At 40.6% G+C, this 15,401-nt stretch overlaps 1 protein-coding gene across 4 annotated transcripts in view; it reads right to left on the bottom strand.

The window, feature by feature from the left end:
* Nucleotides 1–870: 870 nt before the first annotated feature.
* The window catches only part of gria4a (glutamate receptor, ionotropic, AMPA 4a), a 107,657-nt gene continuing 93,126 nt past the window's right edge, over nt 871–15,401 (bottom strand). Inside the window, exons 16-18 of one of the 4 annotated variants that reach the window (XM_035154782.2) lie at nt 12,286–12,400; nt 8,480–8,617; nt 871–4,091 (exon numbers count right to left, since the gene is read on the bottom strand). In XM_035154782.2, the coding sequence (XP_035010673.1) occupies nt 3,927–4,091; nt 8,480–8,617; nt 12,286–12,400 (418 nt within the window). In that variant the 3' untranslated portion in view covers nt 871–3,926. Of the gene's footprint in view, nt 4,092–8,369; nt 8,618–10,345; nt 10,461–12,285; nt 12,401–15,401 lie in introns of all 4 variants that reach the window. The other 3 variants (XM_035154783.2, XM_035154785.2, XM_035154786.2) reach the window with 3 other exon arrangements.

Here is a 15,401-nt window from a genome sequence, read left to right as displayed (position 1 = left end):
TTTGCAAGCGAAGGTGCAAGGTTATAAGGGGCAAAACCGCCTCAAAATTGTTATTTTGCTTCATCTTTGGGTAAATGGGAAATACTTGTCAGTAATAGCCCAGCATGGTATGTAAGTGTGTGGGAGTGGGAGTGAGATGGGAAATAATGGGAAATGCTTGTCAGTGATGGCTCTGCATTAGGAGTGTTAGGTCTCCACGGATTGAAAAAAGGAGCCCAAATGATAAAATCACAGCAGGGAATCTTTAACCCTGCAGCTGCTGATCTACAGGAGAGCCGAGATTCTTCACAGACACAGAGCTGCGTATAAGAAACTCTGGAGAAGCTGAAAAAGCCGACTGTCCTTGAAGATATTTCAAAGCCAAGAAGTAATCGATTCCAATTCTGGCTGTGGTTTGAATTTATCCTCCTGTTCAATCCTCCACAGGGGCTGTGTTGTAATATATATATATTTTTTAAAGACCATGATGAGGGGAAATATTGTGAAAACAAGGCTGATTATTAATTACTGAAATATCATATCTGGCCATGTTGGGGATGACAATGTCAGTTCATCACTTTGGTCCTGACGAATTATGAAATAATGAAAGGATTGGATATTCATGGTCCCCAGAGGATGTGAGCTGTTGATGTTGATCATCCTCTGACTCCTCTAGCGCCATCATGGGGTTGACATTATTTCATATGGTTAACGTTTTGTCCAGCACCATCATCAGGTGCCTGACATCCTGCCCTTTTATGCACACATTGTGGTAATAAATAAAACAAAACACCCAGAAAACCTTTCAGGAATTTGGCTGTAAACACGGCACACAGCCCGGAGGCAGCACTGGACTCAGTGAATAAATGACCACACAGGTTCACACACAGGTTCAGCATCGATGTTTTACTAGAAAAAGAAACAAAATGGAAAGAGAGAAATAAAGGAAGAAAGGAACAGTGTTAAAGCCAGCAGTCAGCTTCTTGCTGTCAATGCATGAAATCTTATGTGCTGGAGGTGGCAAAGAAAAAAACAACACAACCGTGACATGTACTGTTAAACTGCCTGTGTCTGGTCTAGTGATCAGTGTTCGCTGTCTCTCACAAATGTACCCATTACAGAAACCCACTATTTCTTACAAGCTGGATGTGCTGCAGTGTTGCTGCACTGAGAGCAGGTGAAACTGTGGAAACTGTCCATCATGTTTGCTTCAGACATAAAGATTCAATATGCTGTTTGAAATACTTGTGTTATAATCTTATTTTATTTATTTCTTTATCTGCGGAGTCTGACTTGAGTACATTTGATGCATGACGTATGTGTTATGCAATGAAACTCAGATTGTCAACTAGTCTCTTGAGTTGTACAGTTCATCTCTAGCCCATTATTATGCTTTGTATCTGGGCAGAAATCATTTGCACTTTGAACAAAGAGTTATTTCTTGCGGTGGGACAGGAAGGGAGATGAAAGCAGAGGGAGAGAGGAAGAGGACACAAAATAAGTAACATTTGAAAGTTGGGACGTAAGTCAAAGGAAAAACGAGGACAGAACGTAATGTTTCCTCCCCACGGACAAGAGACACAGTTCCTATGCAAGCATCGTGTAAATGTTCTTATTCCTAAGGTCGACAGTAAGTAGATCTGAAGGCTGCCATACAGGTTGTAAAAATGTATATTCGATTGATTGCTCATGTCTGGCACGATGAATCAACAAAGTGCAAACCTCCTGAACTCTGGCTTTCAAACTGGACCTGACTCACATTTGGCGAGAAGACGAACAACAAAAAGCACTGAGGTGATATGCAACGCAAGACAAATGCTACACTTTTAAAATGTCAGACAGCATTTTGTACCTACAGTGCAGTAACCGACAGAGGCCCATCCTCTCGTGAGGCCTGTGTCTCTTTGTACGGCCTTCAGTGTTGAATACTGGTGAGTACAAACTGTATCAGGGGCCTTTTCAGGCCACCAACACAAATACTCGGGGATAAAAAACACTGTTAGACAATGAAAAAGAAGTGAATAACTGAACAGACAAACAGGCAAAAACAAAATCATCCAAACCCCCTCATGGTGCTGTAGTGATCACTCTGAGTTGACCCTGTGTATGCAGCGGTGTGCGTGCGTGCGTTTCTACGTGTTAGTGTGTGTGTGTGTGTCCGTGTGAGTACCAGCTGGACATTCAGTGTTGAGTAGGACACACAGACTGTGGCATAGTCATATTCTCAGGTTATCAAAAAAAAAAAAGAGCCATATAACAGAATGTATGCCACGGCCTCTGACAATCAGTGATCAATGTTTTTTCTATAGCTCTCTATAGATATATATTTATTTGTATTATATATAATATGTAGATTTATAAAAAAAGATTTGTATCTTAATTACAAGTAGTGGCATTTTCTTCTTATATTCATTATTGCAATGAATTGTTATCTAAGATGATTTAAAAAAGACATGTGAGTTCTGTTTTGCTACGCAGTTATTTACAACAGTTTTAAAAAGCAAGCTCTCTGATATGGAACCTTCCCTCCGGCCACTGGAAAACACGAAGGATCTTAAATGGCAACCAAACTGTTCATTAGTGTCTGTACTTTTCGAGAAATAGGAATTTGTACCTATAGATCCATATAGTTCAGTTTAAATGAGGTGCACCAGCACAGACCAGTTATTCTCGTTGGGCCACCGCTCTGTTGGCAAGCTTGCACAGAACAATGAGCTGATTTGCCTTTTCCATTTTCTATTTGGATGAATTTTTCACGAAGGCTGAACTTGAATGTTTTTATTCCACATGTTTTAAACATCATTCCATTTCCCTCCAATCGTTCAGACTTCTACAAGCGCCCAGTGCTTCTGTTGAGATGCAATTTGTTAGGTGGCCATTTTAGATCCTCCTACATGTTTAATTTGATCCTTTCCACCACTGAATATACAGCTTGAACCTCATCATCACTATTTAGCATTTCTACTGTCATGATAATGCTGTTGATAACTGACTTCATTAATTACTAATGTTTATTTATTCTTTTTTTTCTTCTTTTACAAACCCCTGTGAATTCATTGGCCGAGATTCAGCCAAACGTATGTGTGTCGAGGTTACTTCTGTTCTATGTCGGCTGATTATCTCGCTGCTTTGGGACGAGAGAATCATCGTAAATGTGTGGTAAGAAAGCGTTTTCATTCAGTTGGAACAGTCCATGGCAAAGTAGGGTTTGCACAGTCCGAACGTTCAAGCTTTACAGTTTTCTGGTCTTCTAAGGGTGATAATACCTGGCACTCAGTCTTTGCAGGCAAGATAAGATGATTGGCGACCATGATGATGATGACGACGATGATGATGATGAAAACAAGGTTTGTAGTCTCAGTAAGGCGTTGTCAAGGGGGTGTGGCTTATTGGCCAGCGATGTCCAATGAAGACGGAGCAGGAGCAGAGTCGTTTGGTTGTCTTTTGTTCTCGTCACCGTCATCATCTTTATCACGATCATCATCATGATCAGTTCTGTCGTCAAGTTCACAGCTCATATTTCATGTCATGTCTTTGCTGGCTTTCCTGTTGGTTCGTTGATATCAGGATGGTATCCTCCCAAAAACAAAGGAAAAAAAGAATGAACGCTGCAGGCAAGTGTGATAGCTGTAACTTGTCCTTTGTTTTTTCTTTTTTCTCCGCTGTTCAATACACAGCTGTATTTCACTTGTCTCTTGTAAAATAAGTCAATGGCAACAGGAAAGTGAGATGATGATGAGCAATGTGTGTTTGTGTATTCAAGTGTGTAAAACTGTGTGTTCTGTGTATTTGTATTTGAGCTTCTGTAGCTTTATGTGTGTGTGTGTGTGTTATATGTGATATGTTAGGATGTGAGAGATTGTACTGTATGCCCGTGTGTGTCCTTGTCAAAGTCACTGTGTGTGTGTTTGTGTGTGTCGTTAAGGCACAACAGGTGTTTTTGGTTTTCAGGGCAGTCCGGAGGAGACCACTGCAAGGCCGGGGTGTCGGAAGGAGGCGTGGCCAGCATGCACGGCTTTGGGGCAGTCTGGCGTCAGGACGCGGCCATTCTCCCCCACACTTCCTGTGATGGATAGACGGGCCTTGTTCCGCATGGCTTCAGAAAATGACAGCTACATAAGGAGAAAAGGAGGAGAGGACGGAGGAGGGGGTGGAGATGGCAGAGTGGAGAGCTCGTTTAAAAAAAAAAAAAAAATGAAATTGGGCAGTAAATTCAACGCGTGTAAAAACGGAGATCTCTGCACATGCAACGAAAACACTTCTACATGCATGTGCCGGTACAAACACACAATTACCTCAACAAATAGAAAAGTCGGAGGGTGCATTCATCCAGTTAAGACGATTCTGTGAAAAGTTTGATTTCTCCATTCCACTATTTAATTACAAACAAATTGAGTATTTGAATATGCAAAGATGTTTTGTAAATCATGTGGGTTGTAGTGGAGTGGAGTTTTCTTGTTATTTCCGTTCAGTGATTCTCATGAAATCACAGTGTGTGTGTTTCTAACAAATGTGTTGAATGCATTTCTATGGAAGCGGTGTCTCAATTCAGGAGCTTCATCCTTCAGAGGCTGAGTATGAAAACCAATTGTGTCACAGCCGTGCGACTAGGCTGTCCCATTTCGAATGCTCTTTCAAATGCACCTTCGAGTGCGTCCTTTCATCCCAGAGCATCAAAGTTTCCAAAAGGTGGACCCTTTCCGGCCCAACCTATCCCAGAATGCATTGCCCTTGGGTGACAAACTGTTTTTTTAAAAAGGTAATGGCTGTGGCATGCAACTAGATGTCCAATGCATGAGCATCAGGCTTCATCTCAACCAAACAGCTAAAGGTACACATGTTAAAACTTTCTCGATGTGTCCAATTTTCAGCTCCATTGCAACAGCAATAGCGGCGGGACAAGCTTTGATGTCGATCATTGAAAACTCAGTAGACACGACTGTCTAATTTCAGTTCGACCGTAGAGCGTGTCCACCAAATGATGCTGCCCCTGAATTGAGACACAGTTTATGTTTACTTGCTGGAAGTCTTTTTTGTTGGTGCAATACTGCATCTGTTAGTGCTTTACTACCACCTACTGTTGATTAGGGGAGTGCGTGGTGTGAATGCATCTCCAAACAGATACACATTCAAATATTACTAAGGCTAACACACTGTCAAAACACTAGCACAGTCCTACAGAAAGGAAAAGGTAAATGCAAAAGCAGGCAACAATCAACAAACATGGACAACGTGGACAAGCGGGTTCTGGTTGTAGACATCTGCATTTTATAGGTGACCATGCATCACTGGGTTCTGGGTTTGAGTGATCACAGATTGAGGTGAGGATTTGAAAGGGATTTTGGAAGGTGAGGACTTTGGAAAGAGGAAAACGTGAAGGAGTGAGTTTGCTTTCAAGGTGTCCGATTTATAGAGAGGGAGTGACTGACTATACTGCTCAGAGTAGGGTGACACTTCACACAGACGGGCTACTGTGATTGTTTTGTTTCTGTTCAGTCGCTGCTGTTGGACGAGAACCTCATACCACGGACAGCAAAAGAGCTTTATTCTCACATAGATGGTGTTCATGTGGTGCGACTGGGGCACTACTTTAAAAGTCTCTACCATAACTCAAGTTTTTATGAAACCCCTAAAGTCCCGACAGATGTTACTTCTTTTATCGTTCACAAGTCAATATCTTGTGCAAACGCGAGTATTATCTTGTGTGCACAAAGTAAAATCACCTGTCGGGACTTTAGGGGAAAGTTACAGGGTTTTACACAATCAACGTTACCAATCTAAAGACTTTGTAAAAGAAGCTTGGCAAGAACAAATTTTGGTTTCATCTTTGATTTCTAAAAGAAAAGCAATTTGATGTTTAGCTGTTTTTCATCTAAAACTTTTCAAGTTTCGCTGCCAGAAACTGAAACACTCCGCTTTCACTGAGTACCGTCAGTTTGATGTACAGCTCGGTTACAAACTAAATGGAAAAATTTAAGTATCTACTCTAAAGAAACACCTCAGACCATTTCATCTGGAACCTATATTGTTTTAGATGCTTGGACGATATTATTGTATCTTAAAGCGACTTGGGATGAATCAAGTCAGAATTAAATTCGGTTCCTGAGGGTAGAGATCCGTGTTATTGCTTCTGAGTTCAGTCCAAAACGCTTCCACTCCCACAATGGTTTATTTGTGGCAAACTTTATACTTCATTTTAAATTGGGTACCGTTACCTTCAAACAGATAATTGCCAATATTTAGTGCACCACATTTAGCTGTCCTTATTTTTACACCCCCTGTATTGATCCTGCTAATTATCTCAAGGTGATAATCAAACAGGACTGTATAAGGCCTCGGAGTGGTTTGCTCAGCAGATCATCAAAATGAAATCCACTGTTTCTTTTTTTCCTTTGGTTAATGGCCCGTGTACATCGATAAACATGTCTCATGTTTTTTACAACGACATCACTAAGTAGCCATTCTATATGAAGTGTTTCATCAATTATTCCTCTGCATTAACACTAAGTAACTGGGCTGTTTTGAAGATGTCGGGGCTGGAGTAAGTCAAAATGCCTGTTTGGAGGGTCCAGAGCAGGGGTGCACAACTCCAACTTTATGGATGACGAATACAGGAAACAAGCCACCAGAGCTGGGAAAGGTCGGCTCAGCAGCAATTCATGTTTTATGTATTTTCACTGTTGTTTGAACATTATTCTCACATTTATATAGTAAATTATTATTATTATTTCTGTTGTTGTTAATGACGATTAAGCTGCTATCATTAATAACACATCTATAAGTGTCGCTTTATAATTATTATTATAACAACCAGTCAGACTGAGCTTAAATAAGACATTAACACAACTATGTCTGGTCTCTCTATCTTTTCGAACATGTTACTTTTAAAATAAAAAAATTCAAAGCTTGAAAAGGCAGACATCTTGGGTATTCCAAATTAAACCACCACACATTTTGATAAGCTGGTGTGATGAATTATAGATTAGTACACATTATCCCAATATGGGATGAAAATTAGAGATTGATAATAAAAAATTAGCTACTACTCAATCAGCTGGTAGCTGCAGGTCGAATATTACCTATGGACAACAAGTAAAAGCAACCAAAAACTGCTATGGGGCAAATGTTACGTGAATGGACACGATTAAACCAGTATTTCAAGAAAATGTTGTGCAGCAGAAACTTGAGCTGACAAGAATCCAGTCTCAACCTGAAAAACACAGTGTATTTTCTTCACCTCACAAGTTCTGTCTAGTTTTGGAAATTGAGGTGAAAGTCTAGACATCGTATAAAATGTCTTGCAGTGTTTTTCTTCCTGAGATATCTATCACATTATGGGCGAAAATAACTTGGCTAGACCCAAATCCACAATGACTGGTGTCCATGTGTTAGCTAATTAATTTGTAGCTGGAAGCAGTCATAGATTTTAATGAGGAACTCCACACTAACAAACTTTTATGACAGCAGGGTGAGAAGACCCTACAAAAATTATAATAGTTGAGCCAAGAAAATACTGAACCTTTTGAGTTTATGAAAATTTAGACTTAAAGTTTTGAGGTATTAGGATGAATACATTTTTTTATAGTGAATGCTGTTCTTTAAATTAGCCCTGTTATCCCTATCAGCCCATTATTACGTTTTTGCCATCAATACAAACTAGTTACAGCAAATGATCGAGCACATGAATGAGCAAATATTATATATTATAATTGTTAATGGAGTATTTAGAGGTTTTTAGAGGTCAGATAAAACTAGTTATGTGAAACTTTCCTTTCAGGCTTCTGAAGACAACAATGGGCATTTTAACTATTTTTTGATATTTTATGACCTAATAATGAGAGAAAATTCAGATTTAGTGATTATAAAAATGTATTCAGATATGAATTCTAATTTGAAGCCCTATACACATATAAAAAAAATACTGAGGCTGGAGTTGTACATCCCTGCTAGATCAAGATTTTGTTGATAGCTAAATTACAATGCAGGTGCCTAATCAGGTCATCGGCAAAGAGCATCACCATCACTGTCGGCATCATCATCATCATCATCATCATCATCATCATCATGATATGCAGCCAAAGACGATGGAACCAAAACTGTAGTCACACACATCTAACCCCATTCTTGCTCGGGGCGAGCTGCTAAAGAATGAAACATAACAAATGAAAAAAACAAAATATTCGGCCAATATATGAAATAAAAGAAGCAAAATAAAACATAAAAAGCTAAATTGGTTCCACAATGCTTGACCACATCCTCATCACCACATGAAGAACGACACTGGAGCTGCTGCGACAGCCTCCACATCGACAATACAATAATCTACAGCACCACCACCATGATCAACACCACCATAACCCCACCTATATATGGGAGCCTCTAAGTCCTACCCCTATATCTTGACCCCCTCGGAGCCGTACACGTTGTACCCCTCCCTATAAGTGGCTAGATTCTGGGTGCTGGGGGAGGGGCTGGGGCAGTGGGGGGGGCTAAGGTCCACCTTCATGCGCTTGGCTTCGGCCCGAGACTTGTAGCAGAACTCGACCAGGGCCACCAGCATGGCCAGGCCAAGGCCGCCCACAAGGATGTAGAAGACCCCGGCCACGTTGGACAGGCTGAGAGCCTGGGACGACTTGTCCTGGAGAGAGGGAGTCGTAGTGGGGGAGGAAGAGGGAGTCGTAGTGGGGGAGGAGGGGAGGGTCGAGTTCAGGCCGAGTAATGGTGGAGTTGACGAGCGGGTGTTGGGTGAAGGCAAGAGGAGGTGGTCGGGTTAGTTTCGATGAAAAACAGGTTAGTGGGAACAACGAGAAGAGGTGGAGTAAAAATTGAAAGATTGAAGAAAGGGAGAAGAATGACAGAGAAGAGTGAGAACGAAAGAGGTTGATGAGGAGCAGAAAATAAAAAAGAGTAAGAGAAGGGAGGTGGCCGTGAATAAAGAGGCAGGAAAAAGCAGAAAGAGACAAAGAAATAGAGATTGTCAGAGAAATAAAAATATTCAGACACAAATTCCAGTATTAAATTGTCACTGCAGTACTATTCTACATGTACTACTTTACATTACTGTGTTATTATGAATTATGACATTATTACATTCTACTTCTACAACTATAACTATTGTCAGCACCACAGCTACTACATACATATATTACAAAGCTGTCACAATCATTACTACGAACAATCTACATTTCTACTGCAACACAAAAACAGCTTTATTCAGCAATAATTTAACAATTAAGTAAAAAAATGGTGTCAATCACTTTGAATATATGACAGAGCAGGCTTTAATTTGAGCGGTAATGACATTTCACTGTGGTTTTAATGAGATTTAAAGGCTCCAGTCGCCAGCTCTAAACTGCAACTCCCATGTTCTACATTGTAAAATCTTCCTGTCTTCTATTGAAATGAAAAGTGTATGAATTAGCAGCAAAGCTAATATAAAATATGGTAATGCTTTATTTCACAGGTCTGTCATTTCCAAATATTTTTGTAAGAAACTGAACAAGAATGTTATCATTTGGTTCTAATTGCAGGGAAACTAGTCAGTTATTTAACTTATAAGTGAGGAAGTTGTGTTGAGCTTATATGCTGCTAACCGGCTCAACTTGACCCATGTAATTAATAAAAAAATTGTCATTTATTATTTACAACTCTATCCTCCATATTCGTTAAATTGTTTCCTAACCTGTGGACAAAAGTCCAGTTTTCTGAATGTTAAGTTGACCTCATGTGCACTCAGGTCTTCATACACTGGTGATTAATTTAAACTGGCCTAAATATTTATCGCAAGTGCACATATGTAATATTTGAGCTATAATTAGTACCAAATAATAGGGTTCTTGCACAAAATAACCTTGGATATTATTTAAGAAATATTTACCTGTAAAATAAAGCAATAATTTAAGTTATGGAAATAAATTAATATAACCTAATCCTGATTAAATATCAAACAAGATATATTGGTAAAAGTCAATATTGCTAACAAATGACTACAGACACAGTGGTATTCTCGTCTGGTGGATGAGTTATAGTCGACCAAAAATGAGCTATAGTGTATGATATCAAAACAAAAACATGAGAGTGAAAATTGCCTTAAGAGTCCTAATGAGGACTGACTGTAATGAGGATGGGATTGCCACAGATTGCTACAGAGACTGAACAAGAAACTGATTTTAATCTGATGCAAATTTCGATAAATGTGGTCCACCATTAAAATAGAAAAAGTCTACTTTGGAGCACATATGTTTCAGGCTAAGTGAGAAGCTGTTTCAAATGCTATTTCTAAGACAGTAGTTGCAGTAATCTGGAGCGTATTCAGGATGAGAGTTTCAGACTAGCGATCTGTGGGCCGCAGCAGCGTGAGACTGACCTTACTTCCAGAGTCCTTGGGTCCACACTCTCCCTTGTCATACCACCATTTGTTTTTCAGTTTGTCTAAGACGCCTGCTTCGCTCAGTTTCAATACTGCAAGGTTTACCGGGGTTCTTCGCGTGTAAAAATAACATAAATAACATCATAGGTCATGTTATTTTATGTTATTAGGGTAATTCACATTTGCATTGCACAGCTCAGTCACATTAAAACTTTTTTTGTTCAAATCAAGTGACCTAGCATGGATCCCACTGAGTACATGTGTGTATGCTCGTTGAGGAGGGGCTGGGGGGAGCGAGGAGCTAAGGCGAGCTACAGACATATGAGTGGGACCCACCTTTGTCACATCAGGTAACACACCCATACTGCCCCAGCTGGTCCTGCACTGAACAGAGCCAAGTACTGTTAAACCAGGACTATTGGCATCAGGCTAGCTCCGTGCTACAACTGGGAGAGAGAGCTCCTATCTTATGGTGCATTCACACTAAACGCAAAGCAAATCTTTCGCTAACATTATATACAAAGTCCACTTAAAGATGCAAACAGACAAACCCAAACTTTTCCTTTAGCGCCATCAACTGGTCAGAATTCAAATTTGTCCAATACTTCAAATGTCTAATTGAAAACTAACGACTTCAATCTTCTGTTTTGTGCTAAATAGGACATGCTAGGTGAAATTAGCATAAATGGTCTGCCAAACATCAGCATGTTAGCGATGCCATTGTGAGCATGTTAGCTTGCGATTATCTTCATGCAGCTGTTAGCATGGTTGTAGATTGCTGGATGTATTGAGAAATGACTTTATTCCATGATTGGTATATTTGACTAAACTTTAACTCTTGTTGAATAAAATAAGTGGGATATAGAATTTGAACAAGTTGAATTACAGCTTTGCCAAAAACACACATGTGATAATAGGAATATATTCAGGACCTAATGGTAACAAGAGTCGAGTAAATCTTTGATTCTTTAAATACAATGAAGGAAAGTGAACAGAAGAAAAAACCCTGAAAAGAACCATTGAAACTCTACAAATGAACAGTAGATGTAGCAAACTTAACCTCGTAACATCGTTCTGCTTCAATCAATTATTCATCAAAGAGTCTAAAAGAATCTGAGAGCAATGATTTCACTTGAGTCTCATTCTCCATTAAACGTTTTATAACCTGTTTTTTTTATTAGCCATGTACTCGAGCAAATGAGTTTCTCCTGAAGAAACGATGAGGATCAATGTGAAGTCTTTCTTTCATTCATGCTATTTGACTCCAGACTCACATCTTATCTCTTCTCTCCCCAGAGCTGCCACTAGGGGGCAAATATTCCTGTCTTGGCAGTAACTGCTCTGTTTCCTTTTGACACAAATCCATCACTGAACTGTTGTCCCATTACCTGGCACTCTGTCCTCTCAGAGGGACGCTACCAGATCTTCGCTAAACACAATTGAAAATGATTATTATGAAGAGTGATTTATTTATCTTGGCAGACCCTCTTCTGCACAGAGGACATGTTACATTTCTCTGATAATTCAACATAAAATTTTATTAAGGGCGTAAATAGATTTTTTTTTAAGGTGGTTTGGTTCACATGTGGGTCTGTAAAAGACACAGCCAACAGAAAATTGTTGTATGTTTTAAAACTTTTCTTTACCAGGAAATAATATTCACTTATTCTGTGTCTCAAAAAGCACAGTGTTGTACCTTTGTCACTGAGTCTGAACCTTTTATATAAAAAAGGCACACACACCCTTGACAACATATGCAACACTGTGCCTATTTTTGGAGCTGCAGGGTGTCTTAGGAGATTTTAGGGTGTCACTTCCTGACTCTTTGCCAGGGCAGATGCGTGCGCTACTCTCCCACGGAGGCCGTTCACCGGCTGGGCAGCCCGCGACGGCCCCCGTCCCCCGAGTGGTGGGGTTGGCAGACAGAGAGGGCTAACCTTGGAATCCCCTCCCCCGCTGCCACATTCTCCTTTGTCATACCACCACTTGTTTTTCAATTTGTCCAACAGGCCCTGCTCGTTGAGCTTTAGCACGGCCAGGTTGACCGCATTTCTTTAAGTAAAAAAGGAGGGAAAATAGTTTGGTCAGAGTGGAGGATGGAGGGACAGACAAGATGGATGTGGGGACCACAGCCAGGAGGAAGGAGGGAGGGGGGAGGGGGAGCAGAGGGAGGAGAAATCAGAGGGGTTGAATGGACAAAGGTGGGTTAGTGGGGAAGGATGCACCCCAGACAACATTATCTTCTACTCTTTCTCTTTGACTTTCTACTTCAGATACTTTTTTGTTTTTACATCTAATTCTGTTCATCTCACATTGGTTTTCTCTATGTACCTCTCCCCTGTTGCTGCTGGGTGGCACGAACAGAGGATGCTCACAGCGACTGTCAGATTGCTGCTATGAATTGTGTTAACCAGGTCTCTGCAGCCTGCTGTTGGTGCTCTGGCCCCCTCCTGCTCTCTGTACATGTGTGTGTGCATGTGTGTGTCAGTGAGGTCGTGTAGCTCTAGTTCCCTACAGCCGTCCTGCTCACACCCCTGAGGGGGATTGACCTCCAAACAATTTTCAGGGACACAGGGCTAATTTTTGGGCATTACTGCAGCTTGTTTACATGTATTCATCTTAATTATTTCATTATTTTAAGCATATTATCAAAATAACCAACTTGCTAATATTTGAATCCCACTTAAAATATTTCGTATATTTCTATGTGCAGTTAAAAAAGTTGAAAATATGGATTTTTTAATGCATTTTTCTGCTTAAATTCTGCTCATAAGGAAGCCGTCCTCATGCTGTTCCTTGTGAACGATGTGCCATTTAGAATGAAACTCTCTGCTTGCTGACAATATATTGTGGTGATGTGATATTCACCAACCACTTTGATGGTCACTGTTAATCTGCCACAATTTTCACCACTGCACTTCTCCTGCAAGTGTCTCCTGAATGCCTCGATATGTAGCCTGCTCCTTTACTATAATCCCTCAAGAACATCCACAAAACGTGGCTGCAGGAGCTGAATGATTTTGTCATTGTATTCCCAGGATGTCCTAAATAAATACATTTTGTCCCGTCCCTCTTTCTTTTGCCACATCTCTGCTTGTTTTTACAGCAACCTGTGACTATCGTTTTTTTATTCTTCTGCTCCCACCCTCTGCTGATAACTCTTTTGTGTGTGAGATAGTGTAATCAGGCCGGCTAATCTCTACAAAAAGGTCACTGCTGTCGCTGCCTGCTTGTTTGTTAATCTGCACCTTTGTCTGTGCCATGCCAAGCCTATTTGGAAGTCCTGCTTCACCTCAGAGTGTGATGTGCCTGCATGTAAGACACGCTCGTCACAGAAAGGTCATCAGGTCAGGATTCTTTTTAGGAAATTAGGAAGGTAAAACAGTAAATTAAAAGGCACACTGCAGGTTTAGCTCTCTCAGTAAAGATCATCAAGAGATTGAGAGAGAGAGAGAGAGAGAGAGAGAGAGAGAGAGAGAGTTCTCTGGGGTGATCTAAGCTACAGGCCATGACTAATCTCATCAACATAAGAGGTATATGTATGAAAGCAGTTCAAACATATCTGTGAGTCATCATAAAGATCACAAATCATTAATCATGTCAAAAGTAGCAGTACTTCTGAAAGCATACATTCCTCACGCTCATTTCAATCATCAGGGTATTCATCCTCCTCATCAACATCACAAAGGTAAATTAGCATCATGATTAGAGCGGTGAAAGGAGAGGCAGGCTCACCTGACGTGCACACTTCCAGCCACACGCGTGGTAGAGATCAGGTTTCCACTGATTGAGAGAAGCCAGAGACAACCGTGGATAGTCCAAGAAATGTGTTCTGGGGGTGGGTGGGGGCTTAAAAGGGACCTATCCACCCGCTGTCTGTCACTTTTCCCCCTTGAACGGAAAAACCCTTTTCTTTTTTGAAAGTAAGGAACAAGGGATAAACTACAGTGACTGTGGTTTCGAGGGGCGTGTTTGCACCACACACGGGGAAGTTATAGGAACAGGATGTGAGGCTGATTTGCAGTTTTTTGTTTGTTTTGCCTTTCATGAGGCAGCGAGAGGTGGGGGCAGGGAAGAGAGAGCAAGTGGTCCGGCTTTACCGAATTTACCCAATTATTTTAGCTCGGCAGGCACCTGTCACACCGAGAAGACAAAGTCTCGAGTGCTGTTGTCACAGGCACTTGAAAAATTTATTATATTCACTGTTAGTATACCTCTGTGAAACCTATAGGCACTGTCACGTTAACAAGGCAGATAAACAAGTGTCTGCTGAAAGAAAGTCTAAATATAAGGACCAACTTTAGTACCATTATTCACTTTCTCATTTTTTTCCTCCACCTTCCACTGTCTTTATTAAGACACACACGCACTGTCATGTATTTTTATAAAACTACTCCTTGATTTGGGTTTTAATTTGGTTTTACTCAATTACCAACAAATGTAACAAAAACGTAGCATGATCCTTTTACAGTTGTGAGTATTTTTGGTGTGGGATCCTGTAATCTGATTACTTCCTAGTCCCCCCATCGTCCAGGCCCCTCTACTTCCCATCTCTTACTTTTAGTTTCCTGCTCCGTCTATAAATTCCCCCTCGTGGCCTTGGATGTAGTGGCAGCAGTCTGAGGTTCTGCCCCTCCTTGCAGCCATATTCATTTAATAAATCTCCCCTATAATAAGCATCATCACTATCATCATTATCATCATCATCACCATCATCATCATCATCATTATCACCATCATGACTAACATTTCTGAGGATGAGAGGAACAAAGGGACGAGACAACAGGCAAATGGACAGAGTTACCTGTGTGGTGGCCCTGTGGAGAGAGAGAGTGATAGATAGAGCTACAGGGGAGAGAGGACGGATACGAGCACATAGGGATGGACACATGACACTGACACAGGACACAGGGATGGAGCTAAATTAACAGGAGAAAAGATGGAGTCAGAAAGGAAAAGAGAGCCAGAAAGAAAAAGCTAATGAAATAAAAAGGGAAGATGATATGATGTAAAACATAATCTGCATCAATCACTCAACACATTTGTCTCTGGA

The sequence above is a fragment of the Hippoglossus stenolepis genome, chromosome 4 (assembly GCF_022539355.2).
Source record: "Hippoglossus stenolepis isolate QCI-W04-F060 chromosome 4, HSTE1.2, whole genome shotgun sequence".
NCBI classification, from domain to species: Eukaryota; Metazoa; Chordata; class Actinopteri; order Pleuronectiformes; family Pleuronectidae; genus Hippoglossus; species Hippoglossus stenolepis.
The sequence above is the reverse complement of the archived record's forward strand: the minus strand, read 5'-3'. Positions and strand labels throughout refer to the sequence as shown.